The sequence below is a fragment of the Podarcis erhardii genome, assembly GCF_964252035.2.
Source record: "Podarcis erhardii genome assembly, chromosome: 4".
In the NCBI taxonomy this organism is placed as follows: Eukaryota; Metazoa; Chordata; class Lepidosauria; order Squamata; family Lacertidae; genus Podarcis; species Podarcis erhardii.
In genome coordinates, this window is record NC_138508.1 from 50,621,630 (window position 1) to 50,644,795 (window position 23,166).

At 40.6% G+C, this 23,166-nt stretch overlaps 1 protein-coding gene across 1 annotated transcript in view; it reads left to right on the forward strand.

Moving 5' to 3' along the window:
* NCAM2 (neural cell adhesion molecule 2) overlaps positions 1–21,033 on the forward strand; it is a 215,440-nt gene extending 194,407 nt beyond the window's left edge. The window contains exons 16-18 of the mRNA XM_081858463.1: positions 12,294–12,498; positions 14,120–14,239; positions 15,740–21,033. Coding sequence (XP_081714589.1) covers positions 12,294–12,498; positions 14,120–14,239; positions 15,740–15,851 — 437 coding nt within the window. The 3' untranslated portion in view covers positions 15,852–21,033. The remainder of the gene's footprint in view (positions 1–12,293; positions 12,499–14,119; positions 14,240–15,739) is intronic.
* Positions 21,034–23,166: the final 2,133 nt, after the last annotated feature.

The following is a 23,166-nucleotide window of genomic DNA, read 5'->3' on the forward strand; positions in this document are numbered from 1 at the left end:
TCTTTTAGTTACTAATCATATTTGAATTGTAACACATGAAAAATAAATCAAGCATATCCAGCATATGTCTGGTTCACTTAAAGCAGATGTCAGGAACCTTTGGCTTTCAAGATGTTTCTGTACTACAGCTCCCAACAGCACCAGCAAGTATGGTCAGTGGTAATGGATGATGGGAGTTGTATTTCAGCAACGTTGGAGCACCAAAGGTTCCCAACAGCTGGCTTAAGCTAGTCTAGCCTGGTTCAAACCAGAGTTTGATCCTAGTTTGCTTTAACTAGCTTTGGTTAGAGCAAACCACAGTTCCCCAAGGTCAGATGTAATGGGGAACTGTGGTTTTAAAGTTCATGGGTCACTGCTTCTTATTCCCAATAAGCCATGATTTTAGGTGTGGGTGTGGGGTGTAGAGGTGTGTGTGTGAGAGAGAAACTGTCCATACTAAATATCTTCTCTGGAATGCTATTTAAAACAAAACACTTTCCAAATGTAGAAATATATAGTTTTAAAGTAGTTTATGAAGCACTGTGTAACTCTTTATTCATTCATTCATGTCTCATTGACATTCTGTCTCAATGGCTTTAGTACACACTGATGGTTACTGTCATGCATCATATCTTTTCCTTAAAACAAGTGTGTGCATTGTAAGTGTAATGTCCCACAAGATCTTCCCAAGTGTAATGTCAAAAACATTTGTAACCTTATGCACGTCTTTCATTACTTGTTTAACGTCCATTTTGTTTTATGTAATCTTTACCCCATTTTTGTAATAAAGAAAAGTAATGTAACATTCATTTAGCAGTAGTTTCTTTAATTATATATAAAGATACTGTTGTTCTAATTCACACGTTTCCACATCACAGTTAACTGTATAACATTCTTCTCAGGATTCCCCCCCCCCCCTTTTTGTAAAGTCAAAGGACAGTATTGTCTTATCAGTAAAATATTGAAGAAAACACAATCATCGCATTGTGGTTATTGCTTCTTATTCTGAACCCTACCAAATGTAATGCAGCTATAAGAACAGTCTAGTTCAGCATCTAGTTCTCATCGTGACTAGCCAGATGCCTATGGGAAACCCACAAGCATGACCTTAATCCATTTGCAATGCCCAGAAACTGCTATTCAGAGGCATACTGCTTCTTTACAGTGGACATAGAACCTAGCTTATCATGAAGATCTTTCAGTAAAACATAATAGTGTTCAGATTGTGTGTGTGTGTGTGTGTGCGTGCGCATGTATGTGTATGTGTGTGTCTGAGTATAACATTTAAAAAACCAAGCAAAATTGTCAGCTCCTATTAACAATAAAAATAATCTATCAGTTATCCTTAGGCCTCAACTTCAAATCAACCAAAGCTGACCCACCTGAATCAGGTTGACTTGGCTTGAGATTTGGTCAAATCTGGGATACAGCCCTAGTACAATACCAATAGTATTGTGGGAGTGTGACATATATGCATCAGTTAAAACTTGGCTGTACACATGGCAGCAGGTAGGGGGAAAGGTGCTATGCCATACAACATAAGAATTTCAGGCCTGTGATTTTAGTAGCATTTTTCAAAAGAGCTACGCAAGTGCCTGCTTCCTTATTAAACTTGTGTATACCTGTTCCGTCTTAGGTCAGAGACCTGCCTTAAAGCATCATGAGAGTGGGGGTGACCAGCATGTGGTGCTCCTCCAGTAAGATTCCATACCTTTCAGTCCAAGAATCACATTTTTTCAAAAGGAAACTTATGGGGACTGCATGTCAGCTGTGGGCAGGGCCAGAAACAAAAGTGGGTGGAGCAATGGAGGTTACTCTTGCCCTTGGTAGACTACAGCAGCCACGTAAAAGACAGGGGGCCTCTCTCCACATAGACATTTTCCCATCCTGCATATAGGAAATCAAGATGCATTTTCACAGTTATAGACATACCCTGGCCAGTCAAAACAATCCGAGGAAGGCACGGAGCAGGGGCATGGTCTAGGGAGAGAGGGTGTGGCCTCGGAACAATCCCAAGGGCCTATTATGCCAGGAGAGCTGGATTCAGTCCCAAGGGTGAAGATTCCCTTTTCCTATTCTGATTCCAAAATATAGATGCTAGAGGAAAATAACATATGAGGAATAGCTCTTAGCAACTGTGTAATTAATTTTTACTCTGATAATTTATTAATCATATTAAAAAAAGAAAATCCTACTTGTAATCCAAGGAGGGCACAGTGTCTGACAAGCTATATAGAGTCACCACCCTGAGATTTTGTTGGTAATACTTTCACCTTCCAAAGCTTGGTCTTCGATATCTACTATTTCAAATTGAAATAAACTGGGACCAGTAAGAAATATTGTTTGTATTCCATTCCCATTTACTGAACCATCATTTGACATGAATGTCATGGTGATTTCGGCTGCTGCCGCTCTGCCGTGAGTTTGTGGGGAGGACCGCTCCCCCTGCAAGCCCATTCTCCATCTTGGGCCTGGGGGCGGGCCCCATACTCCACCTCAGCATATAAGGCTCCAAGGAGACCTTGGGACATTGCTGATGCCGCTCTGCCGTGAGTTTGTGGGGAGGACCGCTCCCCCTGCAAGCCCATTCTCCATCTTGGGCCTGGGGGCGGGCCCCATACTCCACCTCAGCATATAAGGCTCCAAGGAGACCTTGGGACATTGCTGATGCCGCTCTGCCGTGAGTTTGTGGGGAGGACCGCTCCCCCTGCAAGCCCATTCTCCATCTTGGGCCTGGGGGCGGGCCCCATACTCCACCTCAGCATATAAGGCTCCAAGGAGACCTTGGGACATTGCTGATGCCGCTCTGCCGTGAGTTTGTGGGGAGGACCGCTCCCCCTGCAAGCCCATTCTCCATCTTGGGCCTGGGGGCGGGCCCCATACTCCACCTCAGCATATAAGGCTCCAAGGAGGCCTCGGGACATTGCTGCTGCCACTCTGCCGTGAGTTTGTGGGGAGGGCTCTTCCCCCTGCAAGCTCATTCTCCACCAGGCCCGGGGGGCGGGGCCCACACTCACCACCGCCACAACTTTAAGGACACTGGTGCTGCAGCAGCAAATGTTTAAAATGTTTTTATATATTTTAAAGTGTTTTAAAAGTGTTTTTACTTTTTACTTTGTTGTACCACCATAAACGGTGGTTTTTACCCATGTATTTTTATTTTGGGTTGGGGTGGGATGGTTGTTGACTGGGGTGGGGATTGGTTGTTGTTTTTTTTTAATGATATTTTATTAATTTCCACAATAAAGAAATTATAAACAATAAATAAGAAAAACACAAAAGAAATACAAACCACAAAAATACAAACACTTAACATAAAAAAGAAAAAGAAGAAGAAAAAGAACACTCTTTTCAAATTCATATCCTTCATAGCCTTATTTTCTTGACTTCCACCCGCCCTCCTTTCTTGTATTCCACTTCAAATTTAATTTAGCAAATTCATTTATATTAGTTTTATCCTTTAAAAATTCCTTCAAGTAATATATTATTCAAATTTTCATCCAATGTCTATCCCTTCTTTCATATTCTTATTTATCTTAGTCACTTGAACCTCTTCTTTTCATTTCAATGTCCTCAACATTCAAAGATTTTACAATGTTTTTGTAAGTAGTTTTTAAACTTCTTCCAATCTTCTTCCACCTGCTCTTCTCCTTGATCTCGTACTCTGCCAGTCATTTCTGCCATTTCCATGTAGTCCATTACTTGCATCTGCCATTCTTCCAAGGTGGGTAGATCGTGTGCCTTCCAGCGCTTTGCAACAAGAATTCTTGCTGCTGCTGTGGCATACAAAAAGAAAATTCTATCCTTCTTTGGCACCAATTGGCCAACCATGCCCAGGAGAAAGGCCTCTGGTTTCTTCAAGAAAGTATATTTAAATACCTTTTTCATTTCATTATAAATCATTTCCCAGAAAGCCTTAATCCTTGGGCATGTCCACCAAAGGTGAAAGAATGTACCTTCAGTTTCTTTACATTTCCAGCATTTGTTATCGGGCAAATGGTAAATTTTTGCAAGCTTGACTGGGGTCATGTACCACCTATACATCATTTTCATAATATTCTCCCTTAAGGCATTGCATGCCATAAATTTAATTCCGGTGGTCCATAACTGTTCCCAGTCAGCAAACATAATGTTATGTCCAACATCTTGTGCCCATTTAATCATAGTAGATTTCACTGTCTCATCCACAGTATTCCATTTCAACAGCAGATTATGCATTCTTGATAATATCTTAGCATTGGGTTCTAACAATTCAGTTTCTAACTTTGATTTTTCCACCTGGAAGCCAATCTTTTTATCTAAATTATAGGCCTCTCTTACTTGAAAATAATGTAGCCAATCCCACACCTTATCTTTGAGTTTTTCAAAGGGATTGGTTTTGTTTTGGTGTAATTGTTTTTTGTTTGTTTGCTTTTATATTTTGTAAATGGAGGCGAGTATGAGGCTTGGGATTCCTACTGTGGAGGGGCGAGGGAGGTATGGCGGTGGGGGCAGATGTCATAGGCGAAGGGGATCGAGATCCGGATATGCTCGTACCCCTTCCAATCTGCGCCCCATCCCAAGAGACGAGGGTAGGGTGAGCAAGGATTACTCACCTCCGTCACTGGTGTTGTGCAATGCCAGGTCTATAGGCAACAAAACCGCCACCCTGCGAGATTTCTTCATCTCGCAGGGGGTCGACCTGGCTTGTGTGACGGAGACCTGGGTGCGCGAAGGGGATACTGTTACCTTACGAGAGATGGCGCCCCCGGGTTTCTCCGTCCTCCACCAGTCATGGACTGTAGGTCGGGGGGAGGGGTGGCATTATTAATCCAGGAAGATTGTTTTTTCAGGGCTCTACCATCGCCATCGATCCCCGGCATTGAATGTGTTGGCCTAGTGTGGGGCTCCGAGGTGAGCTTGGCTGTCTGTCTGGTGTACCGGCCACCTAGCGCACCAGCAGCCACCCTGTCAGGCCTGCTGGAGGCAGTGGCCGGCTGGGCCTTGGAGTTCCCTAACCTATTGGTATTGGGGGACTTCAACATCCATGCTGATGCCACTCCCTCCTCACAGGCTCTGGACCTGGTGTCTTCCATGGCGACACTAGGGCTCTCCCAGTTTGTTTCGGGCCCCACACATCAAGCAGGCCACACCCTGGATTTGATCTTTGGCGTCGGTATAGACGTGATCATGTTTCCTTCGATGAAGGTGCCATGGTCTGATCACTACGCTCTGAAAGCCAGGATTGACGTTCCACCCCCACCCTGCTTAGGTTGCGAGCCGATTTGGGCTCGCCCGCAGAGGCTGATGGACCCTGATAGATTCTGTCAAGCCTTGCGGGACCTTTCTCCCCCTGGTGACTCATTGACTGAGCTTGTTGAGGGCTGGAATACCCAGCTCCTGGTAGCCATCAATGAGATCGCACCAAAGCACCCTCTGCGACCCCGCAGAAACCGGGCTCCCTGGTTTACCGAGGAGCTCCAGAAAATGAAGTGGGACCTCAGACGGCTAGAACGAGTATGGCGGGGTGCCCGTGATGGAGCTTCAAGAACATCTTATAGGGTTTTTATGAAAACCTACGAGATGGCAGTGAAGGCCACTAAGAAGTCCTACTTCTCGGCCTCCATTGCATCCGCTAGCTCTCGCCCGGCGCAATTATTTAGTATAATTCGGCCTTTAACGTCCCTCGAAGGACAGCCAAATTTAAATAACAATTTGACACACAGCTGTGAGGCATTTGCGAGCTTTTGTGCGGTGAAGGTCCTGTTGCTCCGCCATGACCTCCCTGCCAATTTGGATACAATAAAGGAACTGGAGGCCCCTCGACTGTCCTCGGGTCCAGTATTGGACCACTTTGACCGGATATCCCCAGCCGATGTGGACAGACTCCTCCGAGCTGGAAAGCCCACCACTTGTCCTCTCGACCCGTGCCCGTCCTGGCTGATTAGAGCATGTCCAGACGAGGTGCGGGCCCCCCTGGGGGATATCATCAATTTGTCCCTTGGCACCGGGTCATTCCCAGGGGAACTGAAGGAGGCAGTGGTGTGCCCGCTTTTAAAGAAAACATCATTAGATCCCTTAGATCTATCCAATTACCGCCCGGTTTCGAATCTTCCATTCCTGGGTAAGGTGATTGAGAGAGTGGTTGCTGAACAGCTTGGTAGGTTTCTGGATGAAACATCGGCTCTGGATCCATTCCAGTCCGGCTTCCGCGCTGGTCATGGGACCGAGACGGCTCTGGTCGCCCTAACAGATGATCTCCGCAGGCAGCTGGATCGAGGTAGGTCGGGGCTGCTGATTCTTCTAGACCTGTCAGCAGCCTTCGACATGGTCGATCACGAACTCCTGGACCACCGCCTTGCCAACGTGGGGATCCAGGGCACAGTCCTTCAATGGCTGCGCTCGTTTCGCTCTGGTCAGGGACAGAGGGTGGCGCTTGGGGGGGAATTGTCATCCCGCCTCTCCTTGGTGTGTGGAGTGCCCCAGGGTGCAATACTCTCCCCGATGCTTTTTAACATCTTTATGTGCCCCCAGTTTTGGGCTGGGCTGCCATCAGTATGCTGATGACACCCAACTCTTATCTGTTGATGGATGGCCATCCTGACTCGGCCCCAGACACACTGATCAGATGCTTGGAAGCTGTGGCTGGATGGTTACGTGGGAGCCAGTTGAAGTTAAATCTTTCGAAGACAGAGGTCCTCTGGCTGGGACGGGACGATATGGGATTGAGGGGGCAACTCCCATCTCTTGCGGGGGTGCAATTAGTGTCAGCACCGTCCGTTAAGAGTTTGGGTGTAATCTTCGATACCTCCCTCTCCATGGAGGCGCAGATTGCAGCTATAACAAAGGCGGCATTTTTTCATCTCCGCCAAGGTAAGCAGTTGGCTCCTTACCTCTCTCGCCCTGACCTAGCCACTGTGATCCACGTGACGGTCACCTCCAGACTGGATTATTGTAACTTGCTCTATGTGGGGCTGCCCTTGAGACTGACCCAGAAATTCCAGCGGGTGCAGAATGCCGCAGTGAGACTCCTTACGGGGTCTTCGCTGCAAGACCACATTCATCCGGTGCTATACCAGCTGCACTGGCTCCTGGTGAAGTACAGGATCAGGTTTAAGGTGCTGGTTTTAACCTTCAAAGCCCTATACGGCCTAGGACCCTCGTACCTACGGGACCGCCTCTCCTGGTATGCCCCACAGAGGAACTTACGGTCTTCAAATAAAAACATCTTGAAGGTCCCAGGCCACAGAGAGGTTAGGCTGGCCTCAACTAGAGCCAGGGCTTTTTCGGCTGTGGCTCCAACCTGGTGGAACGCTCTGTCACAAGAGACAAGGGCCCTGCAGGACTTGACATCTTTCCGCAGGGCCTGCAAGACAGAGCTGTTCCACCAGGCCTTTGGTCAGGGCGCAGCCTGACTCCCTCCTTTGGCAATCTTTACAAAACTTTAGTTTATGGTTGCCATCAATTTTGATTTTAATTAATTTTTATAATGTTTTTATAATGTTGCACTGTTTTAGTGTTGTTAGCTGCCCTGAGCCCGGCTTCGGCTGGGGAGGGCAGGAAATAAATAAAAATTATTATTATTATTATTATTATTATTATTATTATTATTATTATTATTATCTTTTAAAATTAGTAATTATGGGCTGTAGGCAATGCTAGTTTGACTCAGAGTGTTGTTGTTTAGTCGTTTAGTCGTGTCCGACTCTTCATGACCCCATGGACCACTCAGAGTAGACACATTCAAACTAATGAACACCACTAACAAATGCATTTCCATGAGCTTATTCTGAGTAATACTAGCACTGGATACAATCCTTTATTCCCATGCAGGTAAATATTACAACAGATTACATTAAGGCCCTCTTTTTCTAAGCTAAAACAGAAGAATAGAGCAGTGCAGGTAATGAGTGGTCCACATAATTTACATGGCTTCCTGAAGTATTGAACTGGTTGGATACACTGCCCATCTGAGCCCTAAATTGTCACATGCAGCTAGTTTCCTGCAACCACAGGTACTCAGAATCATTTTTAAAATGCTGTACTTTAAAACACAGCTTTGTGGTGTCCTTCAGATGTTATTAGAACTCCCATCAGCCTCACCAGCATGGCCAATGATCAGAGATGTTGGAAGTTTTATTCTAATTACATATAGAAGGAGCCATGTTGGCTACCTCTGCTATATATTGATGGTACTACCTGCTAATACTAATTTTCACATGTCAACTCATTTGTCTGATTCTGCTTTGATGGAATATTTTCAGAACAAAGCCCTCTGTCATAGTTAACATATTTGTAATTAAAAGGGTTGGGAGTGATAACACATTCAAAAGTTTTTGAGTAACGCTTATTGAACATTATAGTTAACTTGACAGGACCATAGATAAGGCATGCTATTTTCATTTATGAAAAGCTATTCATATTTGAAAGTGATAGAATTGTGGAACCAGTACATTTTTGACAAATGTCAATCAAAATAAACACAGGATCCAAATTAGCAAATTTTATACAGCCCACTATTTTAAAATCTGTAACTAGCTTGCAAAATGTTGACTTCTCAATTGCAAATTGCCAACGCTCAATTCACTAGAATTAAGTATGAAAATATGTGATCAACTGAGATTTGAGATTTTCATTACACAGAGTGTTGCCCATAAAATTCAATATTTTACTTCCTTTCTTTACAATTTGATGTATGTTTGCTTCATAACTGCATTGCTTTGCAAAACCATCTCTCCTTATTCTGCTTTCTGAAAAGGCTTTCATTTTCTCTGTAGCCATTTATGTAACAGTAGCTCAAGCTCTATGGTGGTGATCACCACAAGAAAGTGGTGGAGAAAATTCTACAAAGTTGCTATTCTTCCCTTAGGGGGAGAGAAAAATAAAAATCTGAGCTTTTTTATGGGGGGGGGAGTCTGCTTTGGTTTATTTTGCTTTTTGCACACTGGACATCTTTAGTTGAGAGTTGGGTGCTCAGAATCTGTCTCCAATTATGTGATCAGGATTTCCAAGAGGGCTGGAAGTAAGGACTTCTCTCTTCCCCAGCTATTTGTCGTATTTATGGGGTTGCGTCCCAAAGAACAGTCCCAATGCAGAAGCTTGTATGCAAGTTTCTTTGGTGGATTGGGGGGGGGGGACAACAAAGAAACAAGAGAGAAAATAATCTCTGCAAGTGTCATGAAGCAATATAACATGAAGAAATGCATCTCAATGCATTTTGGATATAAACTGCTCATTAGGGGCAACTTGAAGATAATGTTTGTTGTGCTGCTTCTTTGGCTAATTAAGTTTAGCACCTGTTGAGGTTGTCTCCTTTCTTGCTTATATCCCTTCGTGAATCCGATCACTTCTTGTCTCCTTCAACCATGAAATTCTAATCAGTTCTGTTGCTAATGGGATTAGAACTATTAATTGCTCCACTCAATTAATTAATAAATTAAAACATCACATAATAAAAAAACCCCAAGAACTTAAAGTGAAAGTATAAAGGGATGTGCTATTCTCAGCAGGAGCAAGATGATTAAATGGGGCTTTATAGTTTTAGGAACTCACCAAAGAGTGAGTTGAAAGCACATGATCAGACCATAGTTGTAATGGATAGCATTACTTAATCAAGTCTTGTTCACCCATTTATGTAGTGGGAGGATTCTACCTGCCAGACTTGCACACTAGGGATGCACAAATTTAGGGTTTTATCCAATGCTGCCACCCTCATGTAGCAGGCTCCCACTTATGAAATGGAAATTTCTCCTTCCCTATCTCCAGCAGCCCCCTTCTTATGCACCCTCAGAATCTTCTGTAGAGGGTTTGGGGACCTTCTGAAGCAGGGATGGGAGAAGGGGAAGATTTACTGTGCAAGCAGAATGCCACTTGTGGATTGTTGGATACAATCAATGCCTTGCAGCCTCTGCAGCTCTCTGCTTATACAGGATTTACCCTGAGCCAATCTTGTGACTCAGTTCTGTACAAAACAATAAGCATTTGCACAGAAAGAAAAGCCTAACAGTAATGTTAAGCTCACTGCCTGAAATCCATCAGCATTGCAAGAAAAGATGGTAGGCTTTAGATTTATTGGTGGGCAGAGCACTGTCCACAAAATTCTCCCACAGGGAGAAGGGGACAAAGCCATTTTTGCTGATAGTGTGAGATGTGATGTAGTGTATGTAGGGGGAACTTGGGGTTTGGCATGATTTCCATTTTAACCCAAGGCAATTCTGAGAGACAGGCTAGAAAGTGGGGGCGGAGAACATACCAAAAGGCCATTTCATTCAGATTTTGAAGTGAAATCCACATAAATTCAGCTCACTTGTATGGAATTTGGGTTCCAAAAACTTAATCATAAATGACCATTCACTCTTCAACAAATTGTAAGTTAAAACCAAAGTATTAACACCAGTTGTTTGGCAATGCAGCCATTTGGACCAGGGAAATGGGATGGGGGAATTAAGGGGCCTCTTCCCATACTATTTCTCAATTTCATTTTTCTCCCCTTTCCAAACTGTATTCGTTTTGCTCCCTCCCCTGGCATTAAAAAGGTCATTGGGCTAGTGGAATAGATTCCAGGTTTGACTAAAGTTAAGCCTGAGTCTCAGTTTCACAAAGCTACCTCAACACAAATATTTGGCACAAATATCTGAAGATCTCAAAGATCTGCTTTGAGCTGTACAGCAGTAAATTACATCAACGAAGAATTTATCTGTTATACCCAGAGCCGCTGAATACATTAATGTTCACCAACATATGACTATAGCATATGTGAATCTACCATTACAGATCAAGCACCACAGGGCTTAGCTCAGAGCTGCAGATCAGCAGCAGGATTCATGGAGTGTGGCAGCCATGTGCATGCTTGTTTACACTAAGCCATGGTTTGGCTTTTTGTAACATGCTTACTAAGCCGAAGGTTGTCCTCTTGCTACATTGTATTATGGTTGCATTTTGTATTGGTTTTAAATTATCACCCTGGGATCATAGCTGATAAAGGGCATTAAAAATAATTAGCTAATAAATAAATAAATTCTTCACCACCACTATCTATGTCCATTCTTCCTAAGGGTTGAGTAAAGGCCATATGACAACAGCCCGCCCTGGCATTTTTTGACATTCAAGGCCCAGCTATATCTTGGAACACAGATATCAGAGCTATTACTACTGCAGAAAAGAGGGTAGTGTTGTTACTGTTGCTAAGGAGATGTCAGGATTGTAATCAGTAGCAAAGCACATTTGAAAAGGTTCCCGTTAAATCCCAACATCTCCAGCTGCTGGTGGTCAGTGTACACTAGAGATGGAAAGCTGTGGCCTTCCACATGAAGCTGGATCCCTTTCAGTGTCAGCATGGCCAATGTTCAAGGGTGATAGGTGGTGGAGTCCAGCAACAGGTTCCCCATCCCAGGTGTAGACAGTTGTGAGCTAGAGGGACCAATGGTGTGATACAAGGCAACACAGCATCCTATGTTCCTAATATGCCAGATCTTGCTAGAGCTGCAAAGGCGTGACACAACCAGCCAGTTATATGCAATTATGCAATTCAATATTTTGTTTTGTAGGCTTAGATGATCTCTGTCTACTATAATGCACTTGGGTGGGATAGGAAAGTTATGTAAAATAATTTACTGGAATAAAGATTGAAAGTGTTGAATTTTGAAATTAATAGTTTTAAAACTACATTTTTATATTTATTTATTACCTTCAGATAAGGTACCCTATCCCTCCCAAACGATCTTTTCTGCCAAAGGCCAATTGCATGGACGTGTAGTCTGGATAAACATTTTCAACCAATTTTTATTCTGCTTCAACTCCAGAGTAAACTTAATGAAGTTCTGTGTGTTTACACTGGAATAAGTACAAAAATATATTTGGAGTTCATCAAGTGTGAACTAATAGCTGCACAATTAACTTTGAAAAGTGTCTATTTGTACTAACCGTAGCATTTAAAAAAGTATTTACATATAACCTTTCTGTTTCGTTCAACAGTGGAATGATGGGATCTGACAAACCATCAATCAAATAATGCATGTTCTAAAAATAACAACCCTTTTGAGCTATAATGTTTGATTATCTCCAAAGTACATGATCAGCCATTGAATTCTGTAGCTAAATTACCTGACAAAACACTCTTCCTAGTTTGCATGTAACTACCATGCTTTAAAGCCATCAGGCACAATGCATACTGCATTGCAGTAGAAGAAAATTGTTTTGCTAGAAAAGTCTGAAGTATTTTAAGGCCTTTAATGTGCAAAAGTAGGCCTGCCATCAAGACATATAAGCTCTTCCCTTTGTGAATGCATCACAGTAGATTAACCGGATTGCCTTTGTCTATTTTGTTTGTTTTCAAGACACACTTTTTAATGGACTTGGACTCGGTGCAGTCATTGGACTGGGTGTAGCTGCCCTTTTATTAATCCTTGTCGTGACTGATGTCAGCTGCTTCTTTGTAAGGCAATGTGGATTGCTGATGTGCATCACCAGAAGGATCTGTGGAAAGAAGAGTGGCTCCAGTGGGAAGAGTAAAGAGCTAGAGGAGGGGAAGGCTGCATATCTGTGAGTATTAGTCGCAACGTTTAGCCAAAGGACAAGCATATGTGAATTGTGAATCTGTCACGAACTGCCATTCACAGAACAACCTTGGGTCTCCAAGGCTGAGAAAGCTTATTCACTGTGTCATTTAACTACAGCTTCTTTATGGCCCGCTGCACTATTTCAATGGTGTGCCAACAGGTGACTGGCACAAATTGTGTTCTTTAACTCCAGACATGCCCCTCCAGTCCTTGCAGGTCAGTCCAATTGGACTTTCTGTTGGACTTTCTTCACCAACTGAGCGCAGCGGCTGGGGCGATGGAATAAAAACTTGCCCACGATATCTTTGCTTATCTTTTATTTTTAAATAATATGATCAAACAGCTGCAAAACAACCCTTCTCACCACTCCACTCCAGCCAGTATCATACAAAGCATTTGATCAACTTAAATGCAGTTTTCAAAATAATCAATTACCCTATCACATTGCTGCGTTCGGTGCAGCAGGTAAACTCCCCCCGGCTAATTAGTTAAATTGTTAAGAGACTGCAGGTGTGTTGAATTGCCAAGAGCTCACAGATGTGCTTCCATGCAGGTTATAATTACAAACATACACCTCTGAGTAGCACCATTGACCACATCAATATTAAGAAAACCCAATGCTGCTTCCTTAATAAATGTCCTTAGGATCGCAGCTGTACAGCCTGCTCCTATGCATTTTTATTGATGGGCCATATTGCCAAGGAAAGGCAGAATTACATATTGCATGTTACAATTTTTTAAAAGTTTTTTTAATAGACATTTGTGCTGAGGCTTCAGTGTTAGAAGGGGCTGTAGTTCAGTGATAGAGAACATGCAAAATATCCAAGCTTTAATCCCTGGAATCTCCAGGGACCACTTGGAAGGACCATTGTCTAAAAACCCTGGAAAGCTGCTTTCAGTCAGTACTGAGACTGAAGACATAATGAATCCCATTCAGCCAAAATTAAGCACATTTATGTTTTGCTGGTGGCTTTCAGTGAGAGAGTTAGGTAGATGCGGAACAGTTTCCCATATTTTTAAGCAATGGGAGTTAAAAGTCCTTATATATAAGCAGCACTCAAAAATGATTTCATCCCCTGCCCCACACGTTTGATGCTACTTTGATGAAAAGGAAAAGGGTTTTCTAACATAACACATTAATGAACTTGGCAAGTCTATGCAAGCATATCGTTACAGCTCTGAAAATCTTACCATCAGTTTCCATGAGAAAGGCATTAGTTTTTCTCCTTTTATTCAGAAAAGCATATTAAGGTAATCTATATAAGTTGAAACTATAATATGGCTACTATCATTTGTCATGCTGAATAGATCAGATAGTTTGCTAGCCTCTATGTTAGTTTTTGAAAAATCCAATTTGGTACTCTCAAATTATTATTTAGATATAACATTTATTTTTGCATATTAGTTTGAGCTTAAAATGTATGATAATGTATGAGGTGACAATGATGGGTGTAATAAATGTTGAAATATTTTTATCAGTATTAATTATAGTTGCCTTTTGCTTTTCTTCCATGATTCTGAAAGCAGAATACTGACAATTAATAAAATGCAACATATTTTTATCACAAAGGAAGTGAGGCTAAGAATCTTTCAATGTTCTTTAGGAAAGACGGATCAAAAGAGCCGATAGTTGAAATGAGAACAGAGGATGAAAGAATTACCAATCACGAAGATGGAAGTCCAGTAAATGAACCCAATGAAACAACACCATTAACAGAACCAGAGTATGTAGTCCACATTTTAATAACTTCACACCCTGTATATTCAAAAGTAAATGTCCAGCAGATTAATCTCCCAAGACTGGATGAGAGGCATAAGTTCTAATGCACATTATCTACACATATGTGATTCCCTACTGTACCCTGCCCATCCCCATTGCACTCCCCTGATTGGTCTGCAGCACAGGAACCAACTCCTAGGGGTCAACGTGGTCTTCATACCCCCCCCCAATAAAATATTTGAGGGGACCATCCCCTAAGTTGATGGGTATTGCCCTTCAAATGGAGTGCATGCACCATGTCATTTGATTGATTATATGGAGCAGGGTTTACCTGCCCCACCCTAGTTTACTCAAGTTGGCACCCCGATGCTGTCCTTCTATGGACGTGTTTCTCTCAAGCCTTGTGTTTCTTCCTATTAATCAACTTACGCTTTAGTTGCAGCAGATTGATGTTCCAATTTTTATAAATTGGGGCTATCAAACAGGAACTCTGTGGTTGACCCTCAGCTCAGTGTTGAACATCAGAAACTAGCTCAAGCAGGTGCTGTGGTTGCTCGCTGCCTTGACCCCTGCCTCTGGAGCATTGTAATTTTTGACATCAATAGGAAAGTCCCAACTATAGTCTGATGCGTTACAGAATTAGCATTCTCTAAGAACAATAGCTGCTAGCTAAAAAGGTCAGGGTAGCTGCCTTGTGTTGGCTGCTACTAAGAACTGAATGAGCAGAAGGGATGACTCATGGCTGAACCCATGTAAGTGGGTCTGTGACCTAGGTCCAGATCACCCTACCATCTCCATAATGTATAGGCTGTAGGTTGTGCACTAACAACAACTGTCCTCCCAGAACTATGGGGGAAAGTAATCTTAGTGTACCTTACAACATATCATATTGATGCTCCTTCCATCATATAATATATATTTTCTATTTGTCCCAATCCAAATGTAGCTGGTTAAATGGACATCCCTTTGAAATCAATCAAATGTAAATGGCAGGTGTGGGAATGCCTGATCTGCTTTGGGACCCTGGAGAGAGAAGGAGAAACTTTAAATTGCTGCCCACCCCCACTCCCAATCTGGATTGGGGGGTCCTGCCTGCTAGTAGTAGTATTTCTTATATTTGTTAATCACTTTTTATGGGAAAGTCTCCAAGTGCTTTACAACAATGTTAAAAACACAATTAAGCCTATTTCTACTAGAAGAAAAGCTTCTATTGAGCATGAAAGACAACAACACATGGGCATCAGTAAAATACTTCACAAAATGAAACTTGATGCAATTGTATGAACAATTTTTTTTGGGTAGTGTTGCACATTGTTAACAGTGGTGGAAGGTGGGGTGGGGAGGAAGAGACGCATAGAGAAACTTAAAGATTTGCCACTGCGGCAGTGTAGTGCTCTCAACAAAATCTGAATAAGAGAAAAATGATCTAACCCCCCTCCCCCCCAAAAAAAATCACCCATGAATTTACAATGTAATATTTTGGTTTTTCCTTACTTTCTCACAGGAAACTGCCATTAAAGGAAGAAAATGGAAAAGAAGTTTTAAATTCAGATACTATAGAAATCAAAGTTTCTAATGACATCATCCAGTCAAAAGAAGATGATAGCAAAGCATAATACAACAACTACAGCTGTCTAGAGGGGAATAAAAGGCATTTGGATTCAAATAAATCTGTGACCAAAACTTTACAGCTGACCTTAGTTTCTTGGGCAACTTAAGATGGAATAATTCTCAGAAGTACCGTAGTTCAAATGACTTCTGTTGACTGTCCATTTTCACTTTATTTCAATAGTTTTAGTCTGTAGTCCTGGATGACATCAGTCCCGTGGTCTCAGTTTGGCAAATCAGCCAATATAAATATTGTAATTTATTTTATCACTGAAGAAATCTATTTATAAAAATTCAAGAAACCCCCTTAGCCACAGACTGTACACCTGACAGCCGTACCACTTACAATGGAAATTAAACCCTGAGAGAAAGTGCCATATACATTTATATTTGTTTGTACTTGAAATTTTAAAAGATTTTGGTTGCCTTTAAAAGAATATATATATATAAACAAATTATATATATATAGATATAATATTAGGCTCCATTAGAAATTAGATATATGTAGCTGGCAAAGCTAAATAGTGACTTGACTGCAGCTGATCTTTGACACAGAGTAGACAACCTCCTTATGCTGTTAACCCTGCACTTCACACCAGACAATGAAGGGTTTGTAGGTTTGATGTACAGATTTTAACAAAAGTTGTGAACTATTTTGATGAAGACATTGATCACATCCTAACTATCAAAAGTCCACAGAAATTTCAGTGCTTCAGATACTTTGTATTTATGTTTGGAAGATCATGTGTAAGCTAAAAATGTCGAAACCTATTTTGTTGTGAAAATAAGAATCCTGACTTATGACCATAGCACTCAGCTTCAAAGCAAGTCTTACAACAATAAATACAAGCTCAACTGAGTTGCCTCAATGTATTTATAAAGAAACATAATATGCACATTTCTGCTTTCATTTGTTTACTACAACAATAATCATATTTGTTCTAATATATATTTTTAAAGTTATTCACGTAAACTCAAACCCAAGATCCAAAAAACTTCTCTAGGCTTGGCCATGCCCTGTGTAATTTTCACTTCCACCACCAATTTAATAAACCAACTACACAAAAATAAAATAAAAGCAATGGAAAATGTGGGTGTTAGGAGGAATGTCAAATGATAGGTGATAAGAAAGATAAGACAGAGGTTGAGTGAGCTGCATTTAAACAATAGAGGAAAATATATCCAAGAAACCAGTTGACTTTTAAAATGCTGTTTCTGTTCTCATAGAATTCTATACATAATTTTTCCCAGCAATATCTTCCCTAGTTTGGGAATGAACTAAGCAGACAACCTTAAGATGCATTTAAATCCAAATAAAAATAGAATGTTGAACTGCAGTCTCCAAACCCTAGGCATGCCTTTGTTGTACTGGATAGCTGTGATGGCAATAGAACAATTTGTGGATCATACCCTTCAATAGTTAAATTTTGGTTGGCCTCTACAGATGTGTAACTTGCTATTGAAATAAAATAACAAATAAAAAACTGTGCTTTTTTTTGCTTTTTTTTTTTGATCCTTGGTAAAATTGCCATCAGCTGCAGTATATTCATTTGGCTCCCAGATCCCCCTTAAATCTTTGCTGTTAATAAATATATGGAACAGTAGTCCTGCATGGGAGGAATGTATTGTGCAACTGCTATTGTTGAGTGGCAAACAAGGGAGCAAAAGGCTGAAGGTGTTATGGGAGAAGTGCAGAGATATGTTGGGCAGAGATATGGAGGTGCTACCCCACCTCCATGTCCTGACGATTCTTGCAGCTCCCAGCAAGGGCTCATGGTATGATAGGTCTGCACTGCAGGGCCCAAGGTTTCCATCCACTAATGGCCTGATAAAGCATTCACCTTCTCTGGCATACACTATTGAAATATATGAAATGGGTATAAATATATATTTATTTGATTAGAAATTTTCATAACATGTTTACTGGCTTCCTGTGTCATCATGCTAGAACTGCTAAATATTAATGTTCCTACAGTCTGATAATGTGGTGCCATATGTCAGAGCCAGTTTTTTTCTTTATTTGAAGACAAATATAGTTTTTCTAAACTACTTTGAATACTTTTTGCTTTATTTAGACGGTTTACATAGTGTTCATGCTTTACCAAAAAATAATATCTCTAGGTGGTTGACAACATCTTTGCAACCTATCTTCAAACAACGAGTACAAAAATAGCATAATGAAATCAACATGATAGAATTCCACAATTAAGAGTTAAATAGGGCATTCTCTTAAATTTCAGAACAATGCAATACATGTGAAAATCAACTCCAAAATGACTGTAGTTAATTTCATATTTAATGCTTTATTTTATAGCACATACCAGTGCTTTAGCTTTCTGTCAACTAGAATCCATTGTTCCAACTTCTCCTTTTGAAACATTTGAAATATTGTGGTGTGGAGAGTGCCCCTTTCTAGGATACTCATCCCCTCCCCAAGTTTTCCATCCTTCCCCCAATTGCCAGCATTCATTCCTCTGTCATCAATGTGATGGTATGTAACTTTCTCCTTCCTCCATTAATCCCGCCCTGCCCACCACCTACCTCCTTCTTGGACTGACACTCAGAGAATGAATTTTCTATTAGTATATAGGAATATCTGGCAACTTGAGTGCTAGATCAATAATAATAAACAAATACCACCTTGTAGGGTAATGCAAGATTGTAACTGTCCTTCATAAGCAGCTCACAGGTATGTGTGTGAGGTCTAGTTTCTATCTACAGAAATATACAGCAATATTCCACAATAAAACAATTACTGAGACAGACAATATGTAATCATATGACAAATCCCACTAAATATTGCCAAGCTTTGAACTGTGTATTAGAAATCAATTATTTGTCTAATGATTGTGAAATAAGTTCATTTAAGTGCCAAACTGTGAGTCATTTCCCCCTGTTGCTTAGCACGGTAAGTAACAGAGTGGGTAGGATGTCACTCTGTTTTAGTCAAGCAAAAAACAACACCCACCTCCAGTCATGTACCTATAGATCCCTAGTTTCATTGAATACAGAGCCTCAGACTTGCTTACATTCTTGCATATGGAAATACACCTGGGCCATCATGTTATTCAGTGGCACCATGAAAAACCCAAACCTACCTAAGACTGGTAAAGTAGCCATTTTGTTTGGATTTGTGCAGTATGTTGCTAAATGTAGTTATGGGTTTTCAGACGTCTGTCTTCAACTTTCCTTTAAGGGAGAGAGAATGAGAGCTCTTTTGAAGAAGATTAAAACAAAACAGATACTGCTATCTCCCACAAAAGCAATGAGAGAAACAAAAGCCCCATTTCAATTATTGCCTTATTTAACTAAATCATCATAGCAAAGGCTTATTAGAGCAATCTTATCAATAAATAGCCTTCTGTGTTAATATTCCTAACTCTTAACATTTAATTCTGTTCTCTTTTTTTCCTAAAAAGGTGTGTGTGGGGGGGGGAGGATCTGCAACATACGATCCCTCAATTTTCAGTGGATCATAAAACTATTAGGAGTGTTGCCGAAGCTCGTATTGAATTCACTGCCTCTGCTTGCATTGTCACAATAAATTATTGACCAAGAACTCTTATTGCAGCATGCAGTTCAATCATTTCTATGCAGGGAATGGACATCAGGTCCAAGCATCAGTTAAAATCACTGGCTGCTAGTCTTATAAGGAAAACTTAGTATCTTTGACAAAATTACTGCAGTGGTCCCCTGAATCTGTTTAGGAATTCAGTTAGATATGCTTCTTTTTCAGAACCCTGGTCAGTAGCCACGCGTGAGATGATTCTTTTACACACGATAACTTCATTGCTATGTAATATTACACTCACCAGATAGAGCGACTTCTGGTCACAGAATTTGCAACATTTCCACCATTCATGTATAAATGTAACCTGCATTTAGATTTTGAAGACCTGATCAATTTACTGATGCAGCTGGGAAGCTTCAGAGCTCTTTGGGCCAATTACAGTTTGTTAGTTAAAACTTCTCTTTAAAAAGGCATTGTGATTTCCATTCTGCTTGTATTTAAGATTTTATTGTAGACCTGTCCTGGGGTGTGTGGTGTGGATGGGCACAAAACAATTGAAGTTTGTCAATGTGAAGCCCCACTGATTCCACGTGATCGCAGTAGGGCAGTAAAAAGAGAGAAAAGATGGGGGAAAGGATAGGACAGCAACAGGTCCCATGAAGGCAATGCTGAAGTAGTGGTGCAGCCAACAGAGAACGACAAATAGGTGGACAATAACATAAAAACCTATGCTTGTTTTGAATGGAAACTGTAAGGAGACTTGTTCTCAGAAAGAGATCTCAGGCAGAACAATCCTAGGTGGAGGCAGGGAGTAGTCTGTGGACTACTCATATCCTAAGCCCTGCCATGTTGTGTGTACACGGCAGAAGGTCAGGGGAATGGGATTTTTTTTTTCTATTTTTCTGTAGTCAGTTTTTAATATTCATTTTCTTCAGGGGCATAGGAGGGATTTGGATCTTGCTGATCCAAGACTTCCCCCAGTCCCCCCTGACATGTTCACAACATACTCCTTTTCACCCTCTACTGCTATTGGAAGTCTGAATGCAGAGGAGCAACAGCAGTGGAGCTTTCTGCCACTGCCATGAGGAGCCTTCAATGGCAGGACTTACCCAATCCATGTAGATTGGGAACCACTGCACCCTGCAGCCACCTGCTACCCTCCCCCGGGACCTTTGAGTTACTTCCTTAATCATGCAATTTAATACAGTTGCCATCATCACAACAGCCTCTGAATGTACATAAGTGGATAATAAAAAAGAGACAGAGCATTTTAAGCCTCCAGATATATAGCCTACTTTGACAAGGATAGTTATCCTGCAAAAAATGAACATTTAGTAGGTATTTTGGATTCTGTGTACAGTAAAATTAAGACTTAACAGTTTTTGTTCATCAACATTTCTTTTGTTTCAACATTCCATATGGTATCTGCCATCTGATCCACTTACTGTACTGTTGCGTTACCTACAACTGGGGTGCATTTGTTCATAGTTTCAGAATTTTATGTCCCTATGAAATGCTGTATATATATATTCTAAACTGTAAAAAAAAAAAAAGATACTGCAATGCTGAAGTTTTGTATTTATGAAAGATATTGAAAGTATGGATTACAGTTATATCAATTATTTGTCACTCTTCACCATTTGTATATTAATAGTAAAGAGACTTTTACTTTAATGAAATGCTTCATTTTCCATTTCTGTCTCTCTGCCAGGAATAAGCTGATTTGGGAGAGCATTTACTTAAAAACCTTCACTATTCCAAATTTTGTTTCCAGAGAAAGTTTTCCAGAAGACATTTTAAAACAAAAACGGCATGCTATCAAAAATGAGAAAAATAGTATATCCCTTCTGCATTACAACTTATTATGATGTATTGGTATAGCACTTATGGGAAAGCCTTCAAGTACACTGCTATTGTCAGTGAGATAGTTTGGATCACAAAAATAATAATCAGTCTTTAGTTCTACAAATACACTGTTGCTAACATTAAAAATAATTCCACCTAATAACTGCAAACAGGTAAGGATGAAGAACCTGTGTTAATTTGCATAGTCAACTAGGTGCCTATACTAAAAAAAAAAAGTAGTGTTTGGAATAGTTTCCAAGAGAATAAAATATTTCTTGCATAGATTGAGAAAAGTGTATAAAGAACTGCAGAATCATCTCTTGGAAACAAAGATATAAAAAGCTATTTCAATGAATAGCATGTAATTAAAGGGCATTCACGATGGCGTGCATTGGGTCCTTCACTATTATAAGCACTTCCTTAATGTGGTTCTGAGCAGACATTCATCAGGTTGCACCATAAATAGACATAAAATCAGTTATTATTTATCTTGGCTGATACAATCTTTAAAAAATGACGCCATTCTAATACGTAGATTATAAATATATGGTATGCTTCATATATATGAACCTTTGAAAGTCTCAGAAACTCTCCCATATGTTTCTGAGCTTCTGCAGTGTTTGGCATATGCAATATCCTTGACTGATAAATAGACTGACAGTCAACTGTCACAGTCTCTAAATGAAGTTTCACATAACATTTTAGGTATTAATGTTAGATTAATATTCTAGCACAATAAGGAGTTGCATGCGTGTATTTTCACTGATACACTTTCTTCACTATTTGATTATTTTATATCAAAGGATGGCATTTCATTACAGTTTTCTCCTGGCACCCTTCTAGCCCCTTTTTGGTGATGATAATGATTATGGCAGGCCTGATAGGGGGGCAGGTTATTTCAGTGGCTTGCAGCAGTTTAAAAGTGGTCCGCAGGGTGAAAAATTTCAAATCCACTCCTCTAGAATTCCCGGAACCTGAACAATATTGTTTTCTGATCTATGGATGTTAAAGTCTTGGAAACTACTTTTGCAGAGCTCCTGACACCTAAGATTCTGCCACAGCAGTATCGTGAAGCACAACTGAGACCTAATTTCCAGCAGTTACCTTTCATCACTACCTTGGTCTGTGAGTTTTGGTGGAAAAGAGAAAAGATCAGCAGTGTTGAGGAACATAATGAGGCTCACTTGTCATTCCTAGCCAGGCCAATTAACTTACAATCTAATTTAGAGCAAACAAACAAACAAAAACTCTATGTACTGGTAGGGAGAGTGCCAAAATAATGAGTAACTGGAATAACTGAGTCTCAGTATGCATGTTGGATTTTGTTTGTTTATTTTTCTTTTAAGAGGAACAGAATTAGATGAATGAATTTTGGATGGTAAATGTGTTTCATAAAGGGAGCCAATACAGAAAAAGCCCAAAGGTGAAAAAACAGAGATAAAAATACAATTTGACAAGCAACGAAAAAAGAAAGGAGGCCACGAAGAAGAGGACACAGAGAAATCAGAGATTAAAGATAAGCATTTGTCAAAAGAACTGTTCACACCTTCATATTGGGGAAAGAACACCTGGCGTAGCAATGAAAGAGATCACACTCTCTGGGCCCACTTCCAATTTCACACATTTAAATGAATCTATGAACGACAATATCTTCAGCACACATGATTGTTAATAAGAAAACCCAGTGGCCAAAGATAAAGAACACAGATCAAAGGGCCTCAAGGAGAAGCTTGAGGAACCAAAAGGTTTGAGTCAACAAAGGAAAGAGAAGCATTAATGAAAATCCAATAAGTATGATGCATAAGATGAGAAAACTAAAGGCAGTTTAAATAAAACTAAGGCAGAACAAAACTACACAAAGGCATTACAAAGGATGAGAAGAAAAAATGACCAACTCTTAAATAATAATAACGCAGAACATTGCTGGTGTTGATGCTTTGACACATTATGACAATTTGTTAAGTAAA